The following is an 18,537-nucleotide window of genomic DNA, read 5'->3' as shown; positions in this document are numbered from 1 at the left end:
AAGCTTTTGAATAACAATGAGAACTTGGGCACTTGGTCATGACAAAATCTACCACATTCTGGGTGTGTGTGTGTGTGTGTGTGTGTGTGTTTTGTTTTGTCTTTTCGGGAAAGCAAATTCTGACTAGTTAAAAGCATCCTATCAGTAGATGACTGTACAATTAAATCTTAGTGGAATGAGAAAGATAAAAAGGAATGTGGTTGAATGTCAACTTCCCAGTTAAGGAGCATTTCAATTCAGGTTTCCCAGATTTCACCATTGTTAAAATGTGGCGTTTTTCTACCAGGCAACCACATACCTAAAACTCTCTAAAAGTATGTGTACAGGGGCACCTGGCCAACTGGGTGGAGCTGCTACTCTGGATCTCGGGGTCCTGAGTTGGGGCCCCACATCGGGTGTAGAGATTACTTAAAAAAATAATCCAATGGGTGCCTGGGTGGCTCAGAGGGTTAAGAGCCTAACTTTGGCTCAGGTCATGATCTCAGGATCCAGAGCTCCCTGTTGGCCTCCTTGCTCATCCGGGAGTCTCCTCGTTCCTCTGCCCCTCCCTCACCCTACCCCATGCACTCTGAAATAAAATCTTTTAAATATATATAGTATACTTTGTATACAGAAAATAGTAAGAAATGAGGCTCATTTTATGGGATTATAGTTGTAAGTAAATTTTATGTGGTAAGAGTATGATGACTAGTTGCATATCAAAAAACCTCAGTATTTTAAGTTCACTCACTCCCACAGGTTTTCTTTAAAATAGAAAAGAGAGCGGGCGCCTGGGTGGCTCAGTTGGTTAAGCAACTGCCTTCGGCTCAGGTCATGATCCTGGAGTCACAGGATCGAGTCCCGCATCGAGTCCCGCATCGGGCTCCCTGCTCGGCAGGGAGTCTGCTTCTCCCTCTGACCCTCCCCCCTCTCATGCTCTCTCTCTCTCTCTCAAATAAATAAAATCTTAAAAATAAATAAATAAATAAAAATAAAATAGAAAAGAGAGACGCCTGGGTGGCTCAGTCAGTTGAGCATCCCACTCTTGATTTTAGCTCAGGTCATTTTCTCAGAGATCAGCTCCACCTAGGGCTGCACACTGGCCATGGAACCTGCTTAGGATTCTCTTGCTCTGCCCCTCCCCTCCTCAAAAAAATGAAACAGAAAAGACCTTTAAAGATATCTTTTAAAAATACATAAAACGTTTTATGAAAGCTCCAAGCAGGGGTACCTGGGTGGCTCAGTCAGTTAAAAGTCTGCCTTCAGCTCGGGTCATGATCCCAGGGTCCTGGATTCGAGCCCCACATCAGGCTCAGTGGAGAGCCTACTTCTCCCTCTCCCTCTGCCCCCCACCCCATACACTTGCAAGCTCTCTCTCAAATAAATAAATAAATAAATCTTAAAAAAAAAAAAAAGGCAGCTCCAAGCATTATACCGCATCTGATTTTACACTCAGTCTAACTGATGGAACTAAACAGACTCATTCCTGTCTCCCTACCTTATTTCCTAAGTAATTTAGAAAATAACAAAAACAGGATCTAAATGGTAGACTTCATCTTTAAAATTGCAATTTATCACATTTTTTTAACTAAGAGGAAAAAAGCTACCATGTATCTTTTTTTTTTTTAAGATTTATGGGGCACCTGGGTGGCTCAGTCGTTAAGCATCCAACTCTTGGGTTTTGGCTCAGGTCGTGATCTCAGGGTCCTGAGATGGAGTCCTGCAAAAGGTTATGCGTTCAGGACAGAGTCGGCTTGGTACTCTAAAATAAATAGGTTTAGAGAGAGAGCACAAGTGGGAGGGACAGAAGGGCAGAGGGCAGGGAGAGAGAATCTCAAGCTGACTCAGCACTGAGCTCAGAGCCTGATGGGGGGCTGGATCTAAGGACCCTGAGATCATAACCTGAGCCAAAACCAAGAGTTCGACGCTTAATAGACTGCGCCACCCAGGTTCCTTTACCATGTATTTTATCTTAAGCAACAGCTGATTTACTGAGGCTTCTATGTAGTAACTAAAACAGAATGTAAAATCACTTGTCCGCATCTATTTTTTTTAAGAGAATAAAATACTACATATCAAAGCTGGGTTTGCATTTAAGTTGCCAGCTTAACTGCGGCAAATCGTTTACAATTATGACATAAGGCTGTTTAAAGGTTAGTACTCTTTTTGCTAAAAATACTAGCCCGCAAAAACATTTACATAATACATACATAAAGAGAATGTATGAATTAAAGTCAATCCTTGAATTTAGCACATTTTAATCAGAGATTAAACTAATGCTCCATTTTAAATTTCAGGTCAAAGAAAAAGATTCACACATGTTATACACAAGGACAATTTTAATCCTCCATTATCCTGCAGTAACATCCACTGCTGGCTTTATATGGATTAAAACTGCATTTGCCAAGAACTGTGAACACTGAGAGTCTTTACATGAAGTCACATAGTTGATAGAGGCACAGACATCTTCCAGCACCAACAGGATACATACACAACACATACCAAATGATCTTGATGGGTAAATTTGCTTCATCAGATACTCCTATTCAGTAAAATCCAGTTAATGCAGAATTCTGTTTTCTTAATTTGCATCTTTATTACACATTTTTTCTAAGATTTTAATTATTTAAAAAACCACACATTCATTCAAGGTTGTAATTTGCATGGCAATAAACAATGGGTTCTAAATTTCTTAAAGGTGTCTATAGCAATTTAAAATACCCGGAGTCTTCTTTTCAATTTGTAGAGCGTGACTTAAGACCTTTATAAAAACAAAGTTTAAATTCGTTCAGTGCATTTGTTAAAATTCATTGTCACTGTTTCTGAGAAAGACTCATTTCAATTGCTATTTCCCAGACCATATTTATATTGAGTATCGGTGTGTATTCTTTTCAATTGGCTAGCAGAATGCTAGAACAAGAACTCAGCAGCATCTCTGAATGGCCTTCCACTCAAAACAACGGTGGTGATAACGTATAAAATGAATTTGAGGTCTGCTCCCCACTTAAAATCACCAAACAGGTTTCCAAAGTACTTTTGGAAAATATTTAAAAATATATGCATAATATTCTACCATATGGTGCACCATCATTCTTTAACCATTTCCCAATTGTTCATTTGTATCAGTTGTAATTTTTTTTGCATTTATGAGTAACATTGTGATGAACACCCTCACCCACAGTTTTAAGCAAGAATGATTCTATCTTTAGGATAATGTCAACTAAGTGGCTTACTGGGTCAGACTGCAGATGGTTTTAAGGCTTTAATATACTTTACCAAATAATCTCCAGAACAGTGTGAACAACTCCTACCAACATTAAGTTAATGTGACCTCGAAGTGGACTTGGTTGGTAACAGTGAAGCAAATTCAACCACAAATCTATTAGATGCCCAAGCATCTCAAAAGTATCACACCAAAGAAGCAAGGAGACAGTTATTAATGGTGATGAAGCCAAAATTCAAATTCTTTAAAATATTACTCAGCTTTAAATCATGATTTCATTAAATCATGATTTTAAGATAATAAACAAAAAAGCTCTGCACAAAAAATCTAATGTTTTTCCAAAAATAAAAAGTTAATAAGAGAAAGAGAAAAGTCAGTACCAAATGACCAAAAATTTTTATTTGACTAAATTCTATTTCATGCATAAGCATGACAGTCTCCCCTGTTTATTAGACTTTGGCAATAAAAAAAACAAGCAGCCTTATATAGAACAGTGAAAATGCCAAGGGTGAGGGTAATCTACAGTTTTACTGTAGGATAAATATATATATTTTTAAAAGGCCTCTCTCCCTTTGGCCATATCAACTCTCAGTTCAGATCATTAAATAGAGACAAGTTTTCAAAATCACTTCTTCACTTCTCCAAGATCTTCGATGCTATCATCATCCACCTATAAAACACAAATAATTACATCTCATGAATTGTGGTATCAGGTAACATGGAAGCAACTTGCTTTAAAAACTTGTATCCACAGGTACACATGTTCTACCTACTCACCTCTGGCCATTTTTCCTGAATGACATCAATTATGTCATCTGTAAAGTCTCCCTGAATGATGATTTCATCTTCTCCTGTTACTGAGGCACCACAGGAGAATTTTTGAGCAAAAAATCTTTGTGCTTCTTTAAGATCAATTTCTGTTATTTAAAAAAGAGAAAGAGCAAGACTATAATTGGAACTGTTTATCAAAGATATTTTTCCATTTTGAAATTTAATCTGTATCTTAATTTCATAAAACAGATTACCTTAATGGGTTTTATATTTCTTTCATGATAATTACAAACTACCACAGGCAGTGGTCTTAACCATTCAACTTATATTTTCAAGGTCAAATAAAGCTTCAGTACATAAAAATAGCATTATTCGGGGGGATGGGGTACCGGTAACGGGCATTAAGGAGGGTACATTATGTAATGAGCACTGGGTGTTATATGCAACTGATTAATCACTGAACTCTACCTCTGAAACTAATAATACACTATATGTTGATTAATTGAATTTAAGTAAAAATTTAAATAAATTTTTAAAAGATGCATCCTATCACACACACACACAAAGCATTATTCATACTATTCCTAACTCATATGGTAAGACCAAAATAAATCCAGGAACACATTAATTCCAAGCATGACATATACATTTCCAAGTACAATGAAGTTCTTTCATTTATCCTTTTTTACGAGAGAAATAGTTACAGCAGGGAAACAAACCTACTAATGATTATTTTTCAACTATCTTGTCACAGGAAGGGACCTTGGTTTACAATTTCACTGTTCATTCAAGGCCTCCAGAAGGAGCTCTGAAGCAGGACATTCTGCTGATACCCACATTCCCTCACCCGCTACTACTGTTCCCAGAGGGCAGAAGCCATTTTGCAGCCTTTTGCCATCTAGCCTGCAGGGACAGAGGAGCAGTACTGATAGGCTTCAAAGGGAATCCTACCTACCCCTCCTCATTCCACATAAAATGTGCCCACGCAGGTATTCTGTAAAGGAAAAAGTTAAACTAGTTCCCTGTGCAAAAGATTTTTAAATTTCTTCAAAATCTGATTTTGAAGCTATAGTTAGACACACAAAATCTCATTTTGTATCTTCTTAGCAAAAAATAGACCTGTGAAATTTTCATGATGCCAGATTAAAAAAGAGACAGAAAGAGCAAGACACAGAAAGAGGGAGGTAGAGGGGCAGAGAGCAACAGAGAGAATACAGTTCACACATTTTAAACATACTTAAACTTGAACTCACCGAAAGTTGCAAGGCCACATACTCTTGTTACGTATTTCTTCTTTGCTCTAGGAATTTTGGCTATTGTAACTTTTTGTGGTACAGTCTTCTTTTTTTGCTTTATCTGACCCCTTCCACCTTTATTTATTAAAAAAAAAAAAAAAAAAGAGCTCCACATCAACTGTTTTGTGTTTAACATAAATACCGTCTTTAAGCTTAATTTTCAAAAGGTACCAAACATTAATTTCTAAAGCTCCCTCTTCTAACACAAAACTAATACACACATGCATGAGTAGTCATTCAATAAATATTTATTAAGTACTATGTCCCAAGCACTGCACTAAGGGCTGAGGACACAAAGATGAACAGAAAAAACATAGTCCCTGCCCTCCAGGGACTCTCAGTCAAGTGAAGGAGACAAAAAAAAAAGTTTAATAATTACTGCAATTGATATATACTGTAACAGGAACCATGAATACTGCACTACCATAGCTCTGCAGAGGAATGGCTTACTCAGCTTCTGGAGGACAGAAAATGTTTCCCAGAAGAAATAGCATCTAAGTTCTTGTAGAAGGAACTGTCCAGATGAAAGCAGAAGAGCTGGAGAGATATGGTAAGAAAAGATATCCCAGAAAAAGGGAACAAGTACAAAGATAAGAGAAGGCATTATATTTGAGAACTACAATTGTCTTGATGAAGGATGCTTATGGATATGTAGGAGATAAAGCCAGAAAAGCAAACGATTACCTACCAGTCATTAAAGGACCAGCACATCAAGCTCTGTTATTTGATTTTATATTGAGGCCGAAGAAAAGCCACCGAATGAATACAGGAGTGAAAAAAACAGATTTAGGTTTTAGGAGATCACTCTATAGCATGGAGGGTGAGCCTTTGAGGAATAAGGCCGACAGAGAGCTACTGGAGGCTCCTACATTAGTTCAGGTGGAAATTAATCAAAATCTAACAAAGCAGTGGTAACAGTAATGGCAATTAGGCACAGGGTAGAGTAAGGAGGAGAAATAAAAGAATTTAGAACTGATTAAATAGAATTAAAAATAATTAGTACTAAATAAATTAAGGAAGATGACTATTTAAAAAAACTGATTAAAACGAGCACAGAAGGGACGCCTAGGTGGCTCAGTCACTTAAGCAGCTACCTTCCACTCAGGTCATGATCCCAGGGTCTGGGATCGAGCCCTGCCATCAGGCTCCTTGCTCAGCAGGGAGTCTGCTTCTCCCTCTGCCTGTCACTTCCTCTGCTTGTGATCTCTCTCTCCTCTTTCTCTGACAAATAAATAAATAAAATCTTAAAAAAAAAAGGGGGGGGGGGGCAAAGAAAGAGAACCCAAGATGAGTGTCAGGTTCTGGCTCAGATGAATGGATACAGTATGCTGTCATTAACAAAAGATATAGATTTGGGACTTAGTAAGTTTGGTTTTCTTGGAAATACTGCATTTGAGGTGCCTGTGGGACCATGCACCTTGCCAGTCTAGAGACACAGGCCAGGACCAGAGGTACAGATTCAGGAATTTCAAGTGTAGAGTGGTGTTAGAAGTTAGGGATGTGAAAGAATCATTCAGGGAGAAAACTGCAGAATGAGGAGGTAAGAGGGCCAACCATAGGATCCTGGGAAATACAACTTTTTAGGGACAGAAGGTAGAAGAGAAGTCTGCACAGAAGACCGAAGAGGATCGACAGGGAGGATGAAGAAAGAAGTCTGTCGCAAAAACCAAGGAAGTATGGCATTTCAAAGAAGGGTGTGCTCAAATGCTCTTATTGCTTAGCAATTACTGAGCCACTGATGACCCCTATTAGAGGAATTTCAGTGGTGTGACAGTCAGCTTAGGATGGAATGAGGCATGAGCAATGAAGGACAGAAGAGCAAGGACAGTGAGTCTAATCTTACTACAAAAGTCTGGCTAAGAAGGGCAGGGCAAGGGATAAGGCAAAGACATGGGCTCTTGGGGGAATTTTTCTTGAAAGATGCAGAGTCCTTATTTATAAGCTAATTTTAGTCATAGGGGAGAATAATTAAGGCAGAAGAAACAGGCAGGGACAGGATCCAGAGTACAGGAATTCATTTTAGAAGGAGGTAGACAGTTATACACAACAGCTATTTAAAAAAAAAAAAAAAAATTCAACTGAGCTGACAACATAATGAGAATAAAATCTTTTATCAATGTCCTCAACTCTATAACTATTTTAATAAGATAAAGTTTTCAAGTCATAAACAAGTTGGTTGGTTGCTTTTTGCATATGCACACAGCAAATAAAGCATGTTTTCTTAGGTCCAATTTACTGTAAAAGCCCAAATCATATGACATCCAGTCATCCTGAGAATATGATTCTGTATTGCTCTGTAGAATATACATATGGAACTGCAGCAGCAGGGAGGTATTACTGGCTTTGGGACTGTGCTCATTATGTATTTCCTCTGACAGAGGGAAGGTGTCTTTATATAAATCAAGCCATGGATTTAGGCCTTACCTCTCTTCTGCTTTTTCTTCTCTTCCTCTTCCCCTGCTGTGCCTTGACCCTCACTAATTCCAGCTTCTTGTTTTGGTGAATTTTCTAGATGTTAACAATGAAATCCAAAGTATTAACATTACTTCAAAATAACCTTTAAAAAATCACCTTTGAGCAACTTCATACACAAAGAAGCATCTTGCCAACAACAGCATGCCATTTATAATGCAAATGATGATACTGCTAAAGTCCCATCCAGTCTAGTTCTGGTCATTAAGTCCATGGTGACAGAAGACAAAACAAAGCCTTTGATATGTGAAGATTAGGATCTTTTCAGCACATGAAAGGAGCACAAAACCTCAGGCTCTGCAGGCATGTTTACATCTAAACACACTAATCTAGGGAACAGGAAGTCTGGGCCTAAGAAGACTCTTTCCTCAGATCTTATCACGTCCTAGGCAGGTCATGTCCCATGTTACCATGACCACGCAGACTGTAACACCCGACTTTAGGGTTCTTAACCAACCACGGATGACGACTGTGGTTACTACCCAGAAAGGCCTTCTGTAAAGTTTCAGGGGTTGTGCCTCTTGGAAGCAGCAAATAGTGGAACAGCATCAGGTACATCTGACATGACTGTTTCCAGCTCAGGCTTTCCCTTCTTCCTGCTACTACCTTCATTTCCACCAATCTCGTAAGAGAAGCAAACAGTTTTAACGAAATGAAGAAATCTGTTCCCTTCAGTCTTCCCTTCCACTGGCAACAGCAATTCCATTCTTCTAGTTGCCAAAACCCTAGATGCCTCCTTTTCTCACATCCCACATGCAACACATCAGAAAGCCCTGTCAGCTCTACCTTCAAAACACATTGAGAACCTGCCTACTTTCCCCGCCTCCGCTGCTACCATTCTGCTCAGGTCACCATGGTCTCCTGACGCGATTACAGCCACAGCCTCTCATCTGGTCTCCCTTTACTGCCTGCGCTCCTCTTCAGTCTGTTCTTTAGCACAGTAGCCAAAGAGATGTTGAAACAAAAGTTAGACCTTATTGCTCTTCTGCTCAAATCTCTCCAATAGCGCCACATCTCATTCTGAGTAAAAGCCAAGACTAGGGGCGCCTGGGTGGCTCAGTCGGTTGGGCATCTGCCTTTGGCTCAGGTCATGATCCCAGGGTCCTGGGATGGAGTCCGACATCGGGGACATCAGACTCCATCCCTGCTCAGCGGGGAGTCTGCTTCTCCCTCTGACCCCCCCACCCTATGCTCTCTCTCTCTGCAATAAATAAAAATCTTTAAAAAAAAAAAAAAGGGGGGGGGACGCCTGAGTGGCTCATTCGTTGAGCGTCTGCCTTCAGCTCGGATCATGATCCTGGAGTCCCTGGATTGAGTCCCGCGTCGGGCTCCCTGCTCAGCGGGGAGTCTGCTTCTCCCTCTGACCCTCCCCGCTCTCGTGTGCTCTCTCTCTCAAATAAATAAAATCTTTAAAAAAAAAAAAAAAAAAGCCAAGACTAGGCCTTTAAGGTATGGTCCTCCATTACTTCTCTGACTTCATCTCTGACCCTTCTCTCCCTCTTCTTCAATAAGCTCCAGACACAAAGGCTTCCTTGATGTTTCCTGAATATGACAGGTAAGCTTTTTACCTCAGGGCCTTTGCACTTGCCCCACACCTGGAATATTCTCCCAGATATCCAAATGACTCACTCCCTCACTTCCTTTAGGTCTTGTTCAAATGCAGTTTTTTCAGCAAAATCTTTCCTGCCACTACCTAAAACTTCAAATTCTCTCCCCAACAATTCTTATCTCCTTATTCCCTGCTCACCACTATTTAACATACTTATTTCTTATTTTCCTTAGTCTCCCATTCTAGAATTTTCAAATAGATCTTTTGTTCACTGCCTTATCCTCAACATCTAAAACAAAGTGAAGGATATAGTATACTCACAAGAAATAATTGTTAAATGAATGAGTGAAAATACATTTGCTCCTAAACCATTACTCTTCTTATAAGAAGTTATCCTAAACTATCTCAGAGAGATAAGACACATGAAGCAGTGTGTGATTCTATATAAGGAATTTTAACCCAAGAATGTAAAATAGTTTTGAAACTAATAGATATAAATACAATTCTGTAATATCCTACTAAAGGAGCACTTTCTTATCTTTAAAATAATGCCTTATGGGCATTTGTTTCAGATATACGAGCTTTCAGATGAAAGAAAAAAATGTTCATACCTACAGTAAGTTTTGCAAACTCATTTGGAAAATTCTTCTCTAACCACTGTCGACATTTAGCAACATCAGGCATATATTCACAGTACTGGGGGAGTGGGGGGAGGAGAACAAATTGCGTCACAACAGAACATTTTCAATCAACCAATACATTTTAATTAAGTCCTTCCCTATATTTGCTATATTAAGAATGATGAAACCAACTACTCCCACCCAATATCTTATTCACAGGAATTCAGTGTTCGACCAGGAAATGCCCCATAAGAAATTAGAATTTAAAAAGGATTAAGCACCTCCTCACTGTAGTAACATATTTTTTTTCCATCAAAGAGAAGGGCCATTAGAAAAAGGAGCAAACAAAAAAAAACGGGAATGTTCATTTCTTGCTTTGGGCACACAGGTGTCTATTTTTGTGACTTGCCCACAGATTCTGACTCAGAAGCTTATTAACAGAAAATCTTATACATAATTTTAATTTATGCTTTCCTCTGCTTATACATTAGATTTTTTATTTTCAGGCTACTCGTTTTATTAGGTAACTATTCATAAGTTCCAAGCAGAAGTCCAAACTGGATAGCCAAGTACAAAAGATGTACACATATGATACAAAGTCTAAAGAAAACAATTTGTAAGACCATAAAATTATTCCAATCCAAAGTTTCTATAAAAGTTGAAACTCTACTATCAAATGACAGAACATGAAAAATAAAAAAGTTCTCAGGCTAGCTCTAAAGTCAATGACCTCAAATGCAGAAGTTAAAAAAAGAAAAGAATTTTAAAAGTACTTACCTCTGTTGGTAATGAACAGACTGGGGAAATGGAGAGAAAAAAGATTAGAAAATTTAAATATATAAACACACATGGTTCATCCTTTTATTTTAAATTGGACAAAATGCTTCATTTCTACTTTTTCCTATAATTCTGTATCACTTTTCAAATACCACCCATCATGCTTTTTTTTTTTTTTGAGGTAAAAGGCACATGGTTCATAGAGATATTGTTTTTTTTTTTTGTTTTTAATCTAAAGAACACCATAACCTCAGTGGATTGAACATCAAACTATACTATCCCGCATATCTTAAAGTTTTACCGTAACTATCTCAATGGGTCTGAAGTTAAGCTGAGAACAATTCCCAATACAACAAAGCTTGAAAAGAACTGGTTATTTCCTTTGATAGTTTTATCAAAACAGCCACCAGTTTTTATTCATATTAACATATTTATAGACTTCAGTAGCACTTTTGCTACCATTTCTTTGCAATATACATTTCCTTTACTTTTTCATAGTGTGCTTTCAGATTATGCCAACTGTAAAGCTAGAGGGAACGCAGGTTCAATTTTGTCCTCGTGTAGGCTCCATGGGCTAAAGAACCGAAAGAACTCAGGTTTCCAGATTGTAAACAGAATTCTGTTACTGGGTCAACTATTTTGTTTTTACTTTTAAGGGAAAGAATTGAGTAGTTCAGTGTGCCCAATATCTTGAGATTTGTGAGGGAGAAGAGCACCATTACTCATCACAGCAATTATCGTTACATGATTATGTGTCATCATCACCACCCTGTAAGTAAGAATCACCATGTCTGCATTACCGATAACTAAATAACCTGCTGCATCTGGTTAGTAGAACAGGATGGTCAGTTTCTGAAGCTCTTAACCACGAAATCAGATCATATGACACACAGATAGCGTAGCTCTGTGCCAGCCACGTGACAGTGGTTGGCCTCTTCCTCATCCCACCATCACTTTTTCATAGATGAAGCTCTAAAAAAGGTTCAATAGCTCAGCCAAGGACAAAGGTGATAGGTATGTGGCAGAAGAAAACTGGAATTTAGCCTCTTTATTTCAAGTGTGGAGATCTTTCCACCTAAGTTCTCCCTGGTTAACCAGAGCTCTACAATCCTCAGTAGCTCAAGTTCAAATACCAGTAGGTACAGATATTCAGCCACACTTTCAGGACAGAATTATAGGTTAAATACCATTACAGCAAATACTAAAGCTATAAAACTTTGTACATCATTTCAAAGAATATTCAGTTCAACAAAATTCTAATGCAATGGAAACATTTGGACAGTTCACTGTTACTTGCTAGTAAAGTCAATTTCCCGGGGCGCCTGGGTGGCTGGCTCAATCGGTTAAGCGTCTGCCTTCGGCTCAGGTCACGATCCCAGGGTCCTGGGATGGAGCCCCACATCGGGCTCCCTGCTCAGCGGGGAGCCTGCTTCTCCCTCTCCCTCCGCCTGCTGTTCCCCCCTGCTTATGCTTGCTCTCTCTCTCAAATAAATAAAATCTTAAATAAATAAATAATAAAATAAAATAGTCAACTTCCCTTTCTGCAAACTATAGCTTTTCGACACACAGATCTAACAGCTACCATCAAACTTCACATCACTAATAGTGCAATAACCTGACATTATGTACTTGCTGATGTGATGCTGTAACATGAAGAAGAAGGCATCATCAGCCATGAAACCTGCTACGGTCTGAATGTTTGTGTCCCCTCAAAATTACTATGTTGAAATCCTATTATCCAATGTGATGGTGTTAGGAGGTGGAGCCTTTGGGAGTATTATTCATTCTTCTCGACAGCCTTCTGAAGTAGGCTCTTTAATAAATGAGGGAACTAGCCGAGGTCACACAAGTAAGTAAATGGCTGAGCCAGGATTCAAACTCAGATTGAGTCTGAAGTCACAATCATGAAGATAAAATCTCTTCAGAAAGGACCCCATTCTACCTACCCGTTTCTCACTCTACTCCAACCAGCACTCTGTTCCAATCAGCCCTTTCTTTTCCCTCTCTCCTTAAGACACCATATTAAATCTTACCACCACACTGTTCTTACGAATTCCTTCACCTTTCCTTACAAATTCTACCCTTTATCTAAGGCTTCTCATTTCCTTGGAAATTTCCCTACTTCCTCTGAGTAAAGATCCCTCCTTTTCCTCAACTCCTAATTCATAGTTATAATCAGTACTATTTAATTTAGCATTTAATATTCCCTAAGTGCTTCTCCTACAACTAGACCATAAACTCCTTGAGGAAGTAACCCTGTCCCCAGCTTAGTGCCTGGAATATCAATACAAACTAAGAAGGGAAATGAAAATAAACCTTTCTCAAAAAGGTTAGGGACTGCTGGTCAACACAAATTATCACCGGGGTGGTTTGCATATTTAGCGCAGTTGTTCAAAAGTCACCTTAGCAGTCACATAAGCAATTTAATAAGATGGTTTTCATATACCGTATTTCATCAATCCTAAATTTTCTACATTTTAATAGGGATACATCTTATAATTATGGCATGTCAATGTGACAGTTTTTTTTTCTTAGTGGAAAATAATGGCGAATCTTATAAAATAGGAGTCTTAGATTAGATAAAATAGGGCACAAAGAACAACAGCTCTTAACTACATCTGACAAAGATAAATAAACCATACTAAACTAATATACTTCTCTAATAATAAAACTTACTGTATTATGTTCTTGTGTTAGTTGCTATACCAGAAGCTTCATATAAATCACCTGACTTAGAATATAATCATTATTTTCATTGAACAGACCTTAAGAAACAGACCTTTAATCCTTAATTGAATTAGGTAACTTGCCCAAGGTCACATAACTGGTAATGCTGGAATCAGGATGCAGACCCTGGTCTGCGACTCCAAAGGCAAACAAGATGACCAAATAAGACCAATATCGTAACAAAAATCAATCAACCCTACAAAAAGTTCCCCTGCCTTATTCTTACTGAGGTATTTTATAATTTTTACTCTCAAAGATATCCGATAAATGGCAACTTGACAAAATTTAACTCAGTGACATCCCACTCCTTCTGTAGTACTTGAACTCCAGATGATGTCTCTATTACACTCACAAAATGTAAAATCTCCAAACACAAGGACCTTTCCTGACTTATTCACTCACTACTCAGTCCCTAGCACCTAAAACACTGCGAGGCAGAGTAAGTGGTCAAAAATATTTCCTGAAAAAAATCAGTACTTACTTGCCCCTTTGCTATCCTGTACCTTCAAATTTTTCTAGAACTTTCCAAAATGCTAATAAATTAAAGCATTTCCAACTCACAAATATTTCTGCATTGAAAATGAGGAAAAACACTCCAAGAAAAAAAAAGAATCCAGATTCAATCTAATATGTGTATTATTAATCAAACCAAGAAGACTTCCCCAAGACTGTCCTACGACCCATCGCTCCAACCTCATCATCTTCCACTCCTTACGGACACCCTCCCTATACTATATCCACACTCTACTAATCCAAAGCTGCTCATTTCTCCACAGACGTGCATCAAGTCTTTTCTTGCATAGCCATTCACTTCATCTGGGATGCCCTTCCCCACTTCCTCATCCAGTCCTTGTCATCTCTTCAGACTCAGTATCTTCCAAGAAGTGCTCCTTTATTTATTTTTTTAAAGATTTTGTTTATTTGACAGAGAGAGACACAGCGAGAGAGGGAACACAAGCAGGGAGGGTGGGAGGGGGAGAGGCAGGCCTCCCGCGGACTGGGGAGCCCGATGTGGGGCTCAATCCCAGGACCCTGGGATCATGACCTGAGCTGAAGGCAGACGCTTAACGTCTGAGCTACCCAGGCGCCCCAGAAGTCCTCCTTTAGTAGCCAGACTAGCAAATAACATTAGATTGAAATAATCTATTTGCATGTCTCTATTCTTACTGGACTGTAAGCTTCTCCAGGCCAAGTAGCAAGACACAAGTCATACGGGTCCAGAAAATCTGTTAACCCATGCCTCCTCTTACCAATGCCTCCCCTCCCCCAATTAAGGATTTCCCAAAGACAGATGAGAAAAGGATTAATAGAATCAAATGTGATACTACTATTACAATGCATAAAAATAAAGTGAGCAAAAGCCATTTTCTGCTTTGTAACACTTGCCTCCACAGTAAAGGACTCGAAGTGGGTAGTCTGCATCTAACTTGGTATTGCCCCTCGGGTCTCCTTTGCAATCATGCCCACCGGATTCAGAAATATCAGCAGCCATCTCACAAACCTGTAAGCAAGGAAAATAACACATTTTCACTATTGTGGACCAAGACCCCAAAAAGGCAGTGTTCAGATGTAGCCTCACCTCCTCCCACTAGAAATACCTCAACCCTAAATCTGTTCCAATTCTGTTAAGTGAAGGATACAAGCTGCATTAGGATTCATAAAATATGAGCAATTCCGGGCGCACCATTACCAGCTCCACAGGTCTACAGGGAAGCAAGTGCCAGTAGCAAAAGGACCGTGAAGAATGGGGGCGGAGGGGGGGGGGCGGGGAAGACTAGTGGAAAGAGGAAGCAATGGGATAATAGGATGGGGAGGATGATCCGCAGTGACGGGACAAAAGGTCTGGGGGTGATCTGGAAGGGATGCAAACTGCAGCAATAAAGGCCACAAAGCAGCTGGACGAAAAGAGGCTGGAAAAGCCTACGAAGAAGGGGTGGGTGACTGGAGGTGCCCAAAGTACAGGGTGTGCGGGCAGCTCAACGCCAAGAGAGGGCCACAGGAATCAGGGAAGGGGATGGGAGTGGGAGGGGGCGGGGAGACCAGAATCTGAAAAGAGAAAATGGGGACAGAAGAACCAGCAAGGGGCAGAATGTAAGAGCACTGGAGCGACAAAGGCGGCCAAGAGTTAGGGGAAGATCTGAGGCGAAGGGGCAATCCCGGGGACACCAGAGGGGCCCATGTGGGCGGGGGTGTGGAGACGCCCGGCCCGGCCCCCTTCCGCCGGGCAGCACCTCGGCTTCCCCCACGCTCTCTACGAGCTTCTCGGAAGAGGGAGAGGCACGAGGGGTCGTTACCCGGGCGGTCGCACAACCCCCGCCGCCTCCGCTCCCGCCACTACCGCCAGCTGAAGCGACACATGCAACTCCTCTTCCACGGCCAGAGCCGCCTGAAAGCCCGTCTACCAGCCGCGGTCCCGCGAGACAATAAGCCTTTATCGCGAGATTCAGGCCGCCGCCGGGCGGCTGTCGCGAGAAGCCTGGAGGCGGGGGCGAAGGGGAATTGAGGAGCATGCGCGTTTTGCTCGGGGGCGGGGCCAAACCGCCGAGCGGCTGACTTCCAGTAGGCGGTGCTCGTTACCCGCGGGAGAGAAGGGGCGGCCGGCGTGCGGAGCGTGGAAGCGGGCGCGGATAGCGAAGTGGGGACGTGCGCTGAAGTCATCAATGACTTCCTATTAATGAGCTGGGGAATGTTGCCCCGCGTCTGGGGTGCATCCTGGAGTCCTGACTAATCTCCAGCCTGTTGGATAAGTCACTGCTTCGCGGGTGGATGGCAGCTGGAAAAGGCGTTGGGTTTCAACACCTTTCCGTACATTGGCTGAATTATTCTTGAAAAGATAATGTCAGCGCTACTTAGATTGTTCTCATCGCCCATAATCTCACCACCCTAACAGCTGTTTTCATCACCTTCCTCGTATTTACCTATCCTTACATGTGTTGCAAATTGAAATTAATCTCTCCGGTCTCAGGCTGTCTCTCAGCAGCCGGAAGCCAGGTAGACATAACCACACGCGGGGCGTCTTAGCTTTGCTTCCATCTGGTTGTTTTCATTCGGGAAAATCCCTTCCTAACCTTGCTCCCCCTGAGTCCCATTTGTGAAATGGGAACAACACTACAGTGCTTGCAGACCTATGAGGGTTAGGAAAATGATGACCAAAACGTGCTTTGTAGCTGGTGGAGGTTGTTCTACATTTTGTCTCCCACCTCATTCCCCTCCTTCCCTGCCAACTTCTTTTGCCACCACCACCACCACCCTTAAATTTTCTGCTCACGATTTACTTTGTGTGCACAAAGCCATCTGGCATAATCTTTTCCACCAGAGACTGTGGCCTCCACTCTGACATCTTTCTTAAATAAAAGAGGAGTCCCCCCACTCCCCCACAGAAGAGTCAATTCTAAGTAACTAGTCAAAGAAGATCTTGTTCCCAAACATGGTTGATTCCAATAATAATAGTTTTCTGTTCCAATAATAACTTCCATTTATTGACACCCACCTGTCACTATGTGCCAATAACCTGATCATTTGGGAATACAGAGTCCATGTGGATTCATTCCACAAAATTTTCTTGAGTTCCTATCATGCGCCAAGCACTGTGCTAGGCACAGGGGATACAATGAACAAGAGACAAAGTGCCTACTCTTCCTAAACTTAACAGTCTTAAAAGTGTTAGCTGATTTAATCCTTACAATAACCCTATGAGGTAGGTATTGTCTTCAATTTCAGATGGTAAAATCGTAGCTCAAAGGTGGAAATGAATTAAGTTGACATGTGCTTAAGATCACACAGTTAGGGTGCCTGGGTGGCTCAATCGTTAAGCGTCTGCCTTCGGCTCAGGTCATGATCCCAGGGTCCTGGGATCGAGTCCCACATCGGGCTCCCTGCTCGGCGGGAGGCCTGCTTCTCCCTCTCCCACTCCCCCTGCTTGTGTTCCTGCTCTCGCTGTCTCTCTGTCAAATAAATAAAATCTCTAAAAAAAAAAAAAAAGATCACACAGCTAATAGCATATTTTATTGATCTTAAGATGCATATTTTTTCACATTTTAATAACTCATACCAAGACACATTGCAATGGATGAAGTTTTAGCATTGTATCATAGTTTAATTGGCAGCTTTTTTCTTCCTTAGGGGTGCATAAAATAATGGCATCCCATAATCAATGGCATCTTAGATGTGATGAAATATGGCTTAGTGGCCAGTCCTGTGTAGTGGACCCAATGGCTTCAGTTCCATTCCTCACCCTTTTCCTGTTCTGCTTCTTAAAAAGGGGGGTGCTGGACCCCCAGAGACTACATTCCCGGGCCTTCTTACTCCTGAGCTTCCAGCTAGATTCAGCCAGCAGGAGGCAGCAATAGGAACAGCCACCTTCCTAGCCATCCCACCCCGCCCCTGTGAGCAGCATCTTTGATGTAACTGGTTCTCCCTCTGTATTGTTAGGGGATCCCAGACCCTGGGTACCTGTAACATAATGTCCTCCTAGATCTAATCTGTAGCCTGGCAGTGGTGATTGGTGGCTTCTTGCTGCTGTTAATCTCTGAATTGCCTCAACCCCGTCTGGTTAGCTTTTCAACACTTTATTCCCCAGGTAACTAATCCCCTGAATGAACCCACCCACCCCCGCCCCCACCCCCGCCCCTGCCCTGCTTTAAATACTTAGATGGGGTTACTTTCTGGGCAGACTGTGCCTGACACCACTGGCATTCAAACCCAGACTTGAACTTTCTAGCACACACTACAGCCTATAAGCTCTCAAATTCTAAAAGCAGGAGCAACATACTAAATAAAGAAACTTCCCGGAGGTTTCTCACCAGGAAGCCACAGACTCTTTGAGGAGCAGTGGGATTATTGCAAAGAACATAGGAATCCACTTGTGCACCAAGCATTGTCAGGAAATTGACTAAACACCTTTAGGCTTAAATATTACTATTTTCTAAACTAAATCACACTTTCATTCCAATGAAATTTCAAAGATTGAATCTAATTGGCCTGGCTCCAGCTGCATCCAGTCCTAAATCAATCACTGTAACTAAACAAGCCCAGAGTCAAGCGTCCACCTTTAGAGCTGGGTTTAGAGAGTGGGGACAGGGTACAGCCTAAAGGAAATATGAGGTACTGTGATCAGAAGGGGGA

General features: G+C 41.0%; 1 protein-coding gene across 2 annotated transcripts; it reads right to left on the bottom strand.

The window, feature by feature from the left end:
• Positions 1-2,300: 2,300 nt before the first annotated feature.
• On the bottom strand, positions 2,301-15,884 carry DENR (density regulated re-initiation and release factor). 2 transcript variants are annotated; one of them, XM_031038024.2, is made up of 8 exons: positions 15,752-15,884; positions 14,800-14,914; positions 10,687-10,706; positions 9,901-9,985; positions 7,693-7,776; positions 5,227-5,343; positions 3,980-4,119; positions 2,301-3,872 (listed from the first exon to the last, which is right to left on the bottom strand). In XM_031038024.2, the coding sequence occupies exons 2-8, from the start codon at positions 14,903-14,905 to the stop codon at positions 3,828-3,830; spliced, it is 597 nt and encodes a 198-aa protein (XP_030893884.1). In that variant the 5' UTR covers positions 14,906-14,914; positions 15,752-15,884; the 3' UTR covers positions 2,301-3,827. The 2 variants fall into 2 exon arrangements, with proteins under 2 accessions (XP_030893884.1, XP_006742432.1); XM_006742369.3 differs by lacking the exon at positions 15,752-15,884 and adding an exon at positions 15,708-15,742.
• Positions 15,885-18,537: the final 2,653 nt, after the last annotated feature.

The sequence above is a fragment of the Leptonychotes weddellii genome, chromosome 13, assembly GCF_054177405.1.
Source record: "Leptonychotes weddellii isolate Sample4059 chromosome 13, ASM5417740v2, whole genome shotgun sequence".
NCBI classification, from domain to species: Eukaryota; Metazoa; Chordata; class Mammalia; order Carnivora; family Phocidae; genus Leptonychotes; species Leptonychotes weddellii.
The sequence above is the reverse complement of the archived record's forward strand: the minus strand, read 5'-3'. Positions and strand labels throughout refer to the sequence as shown.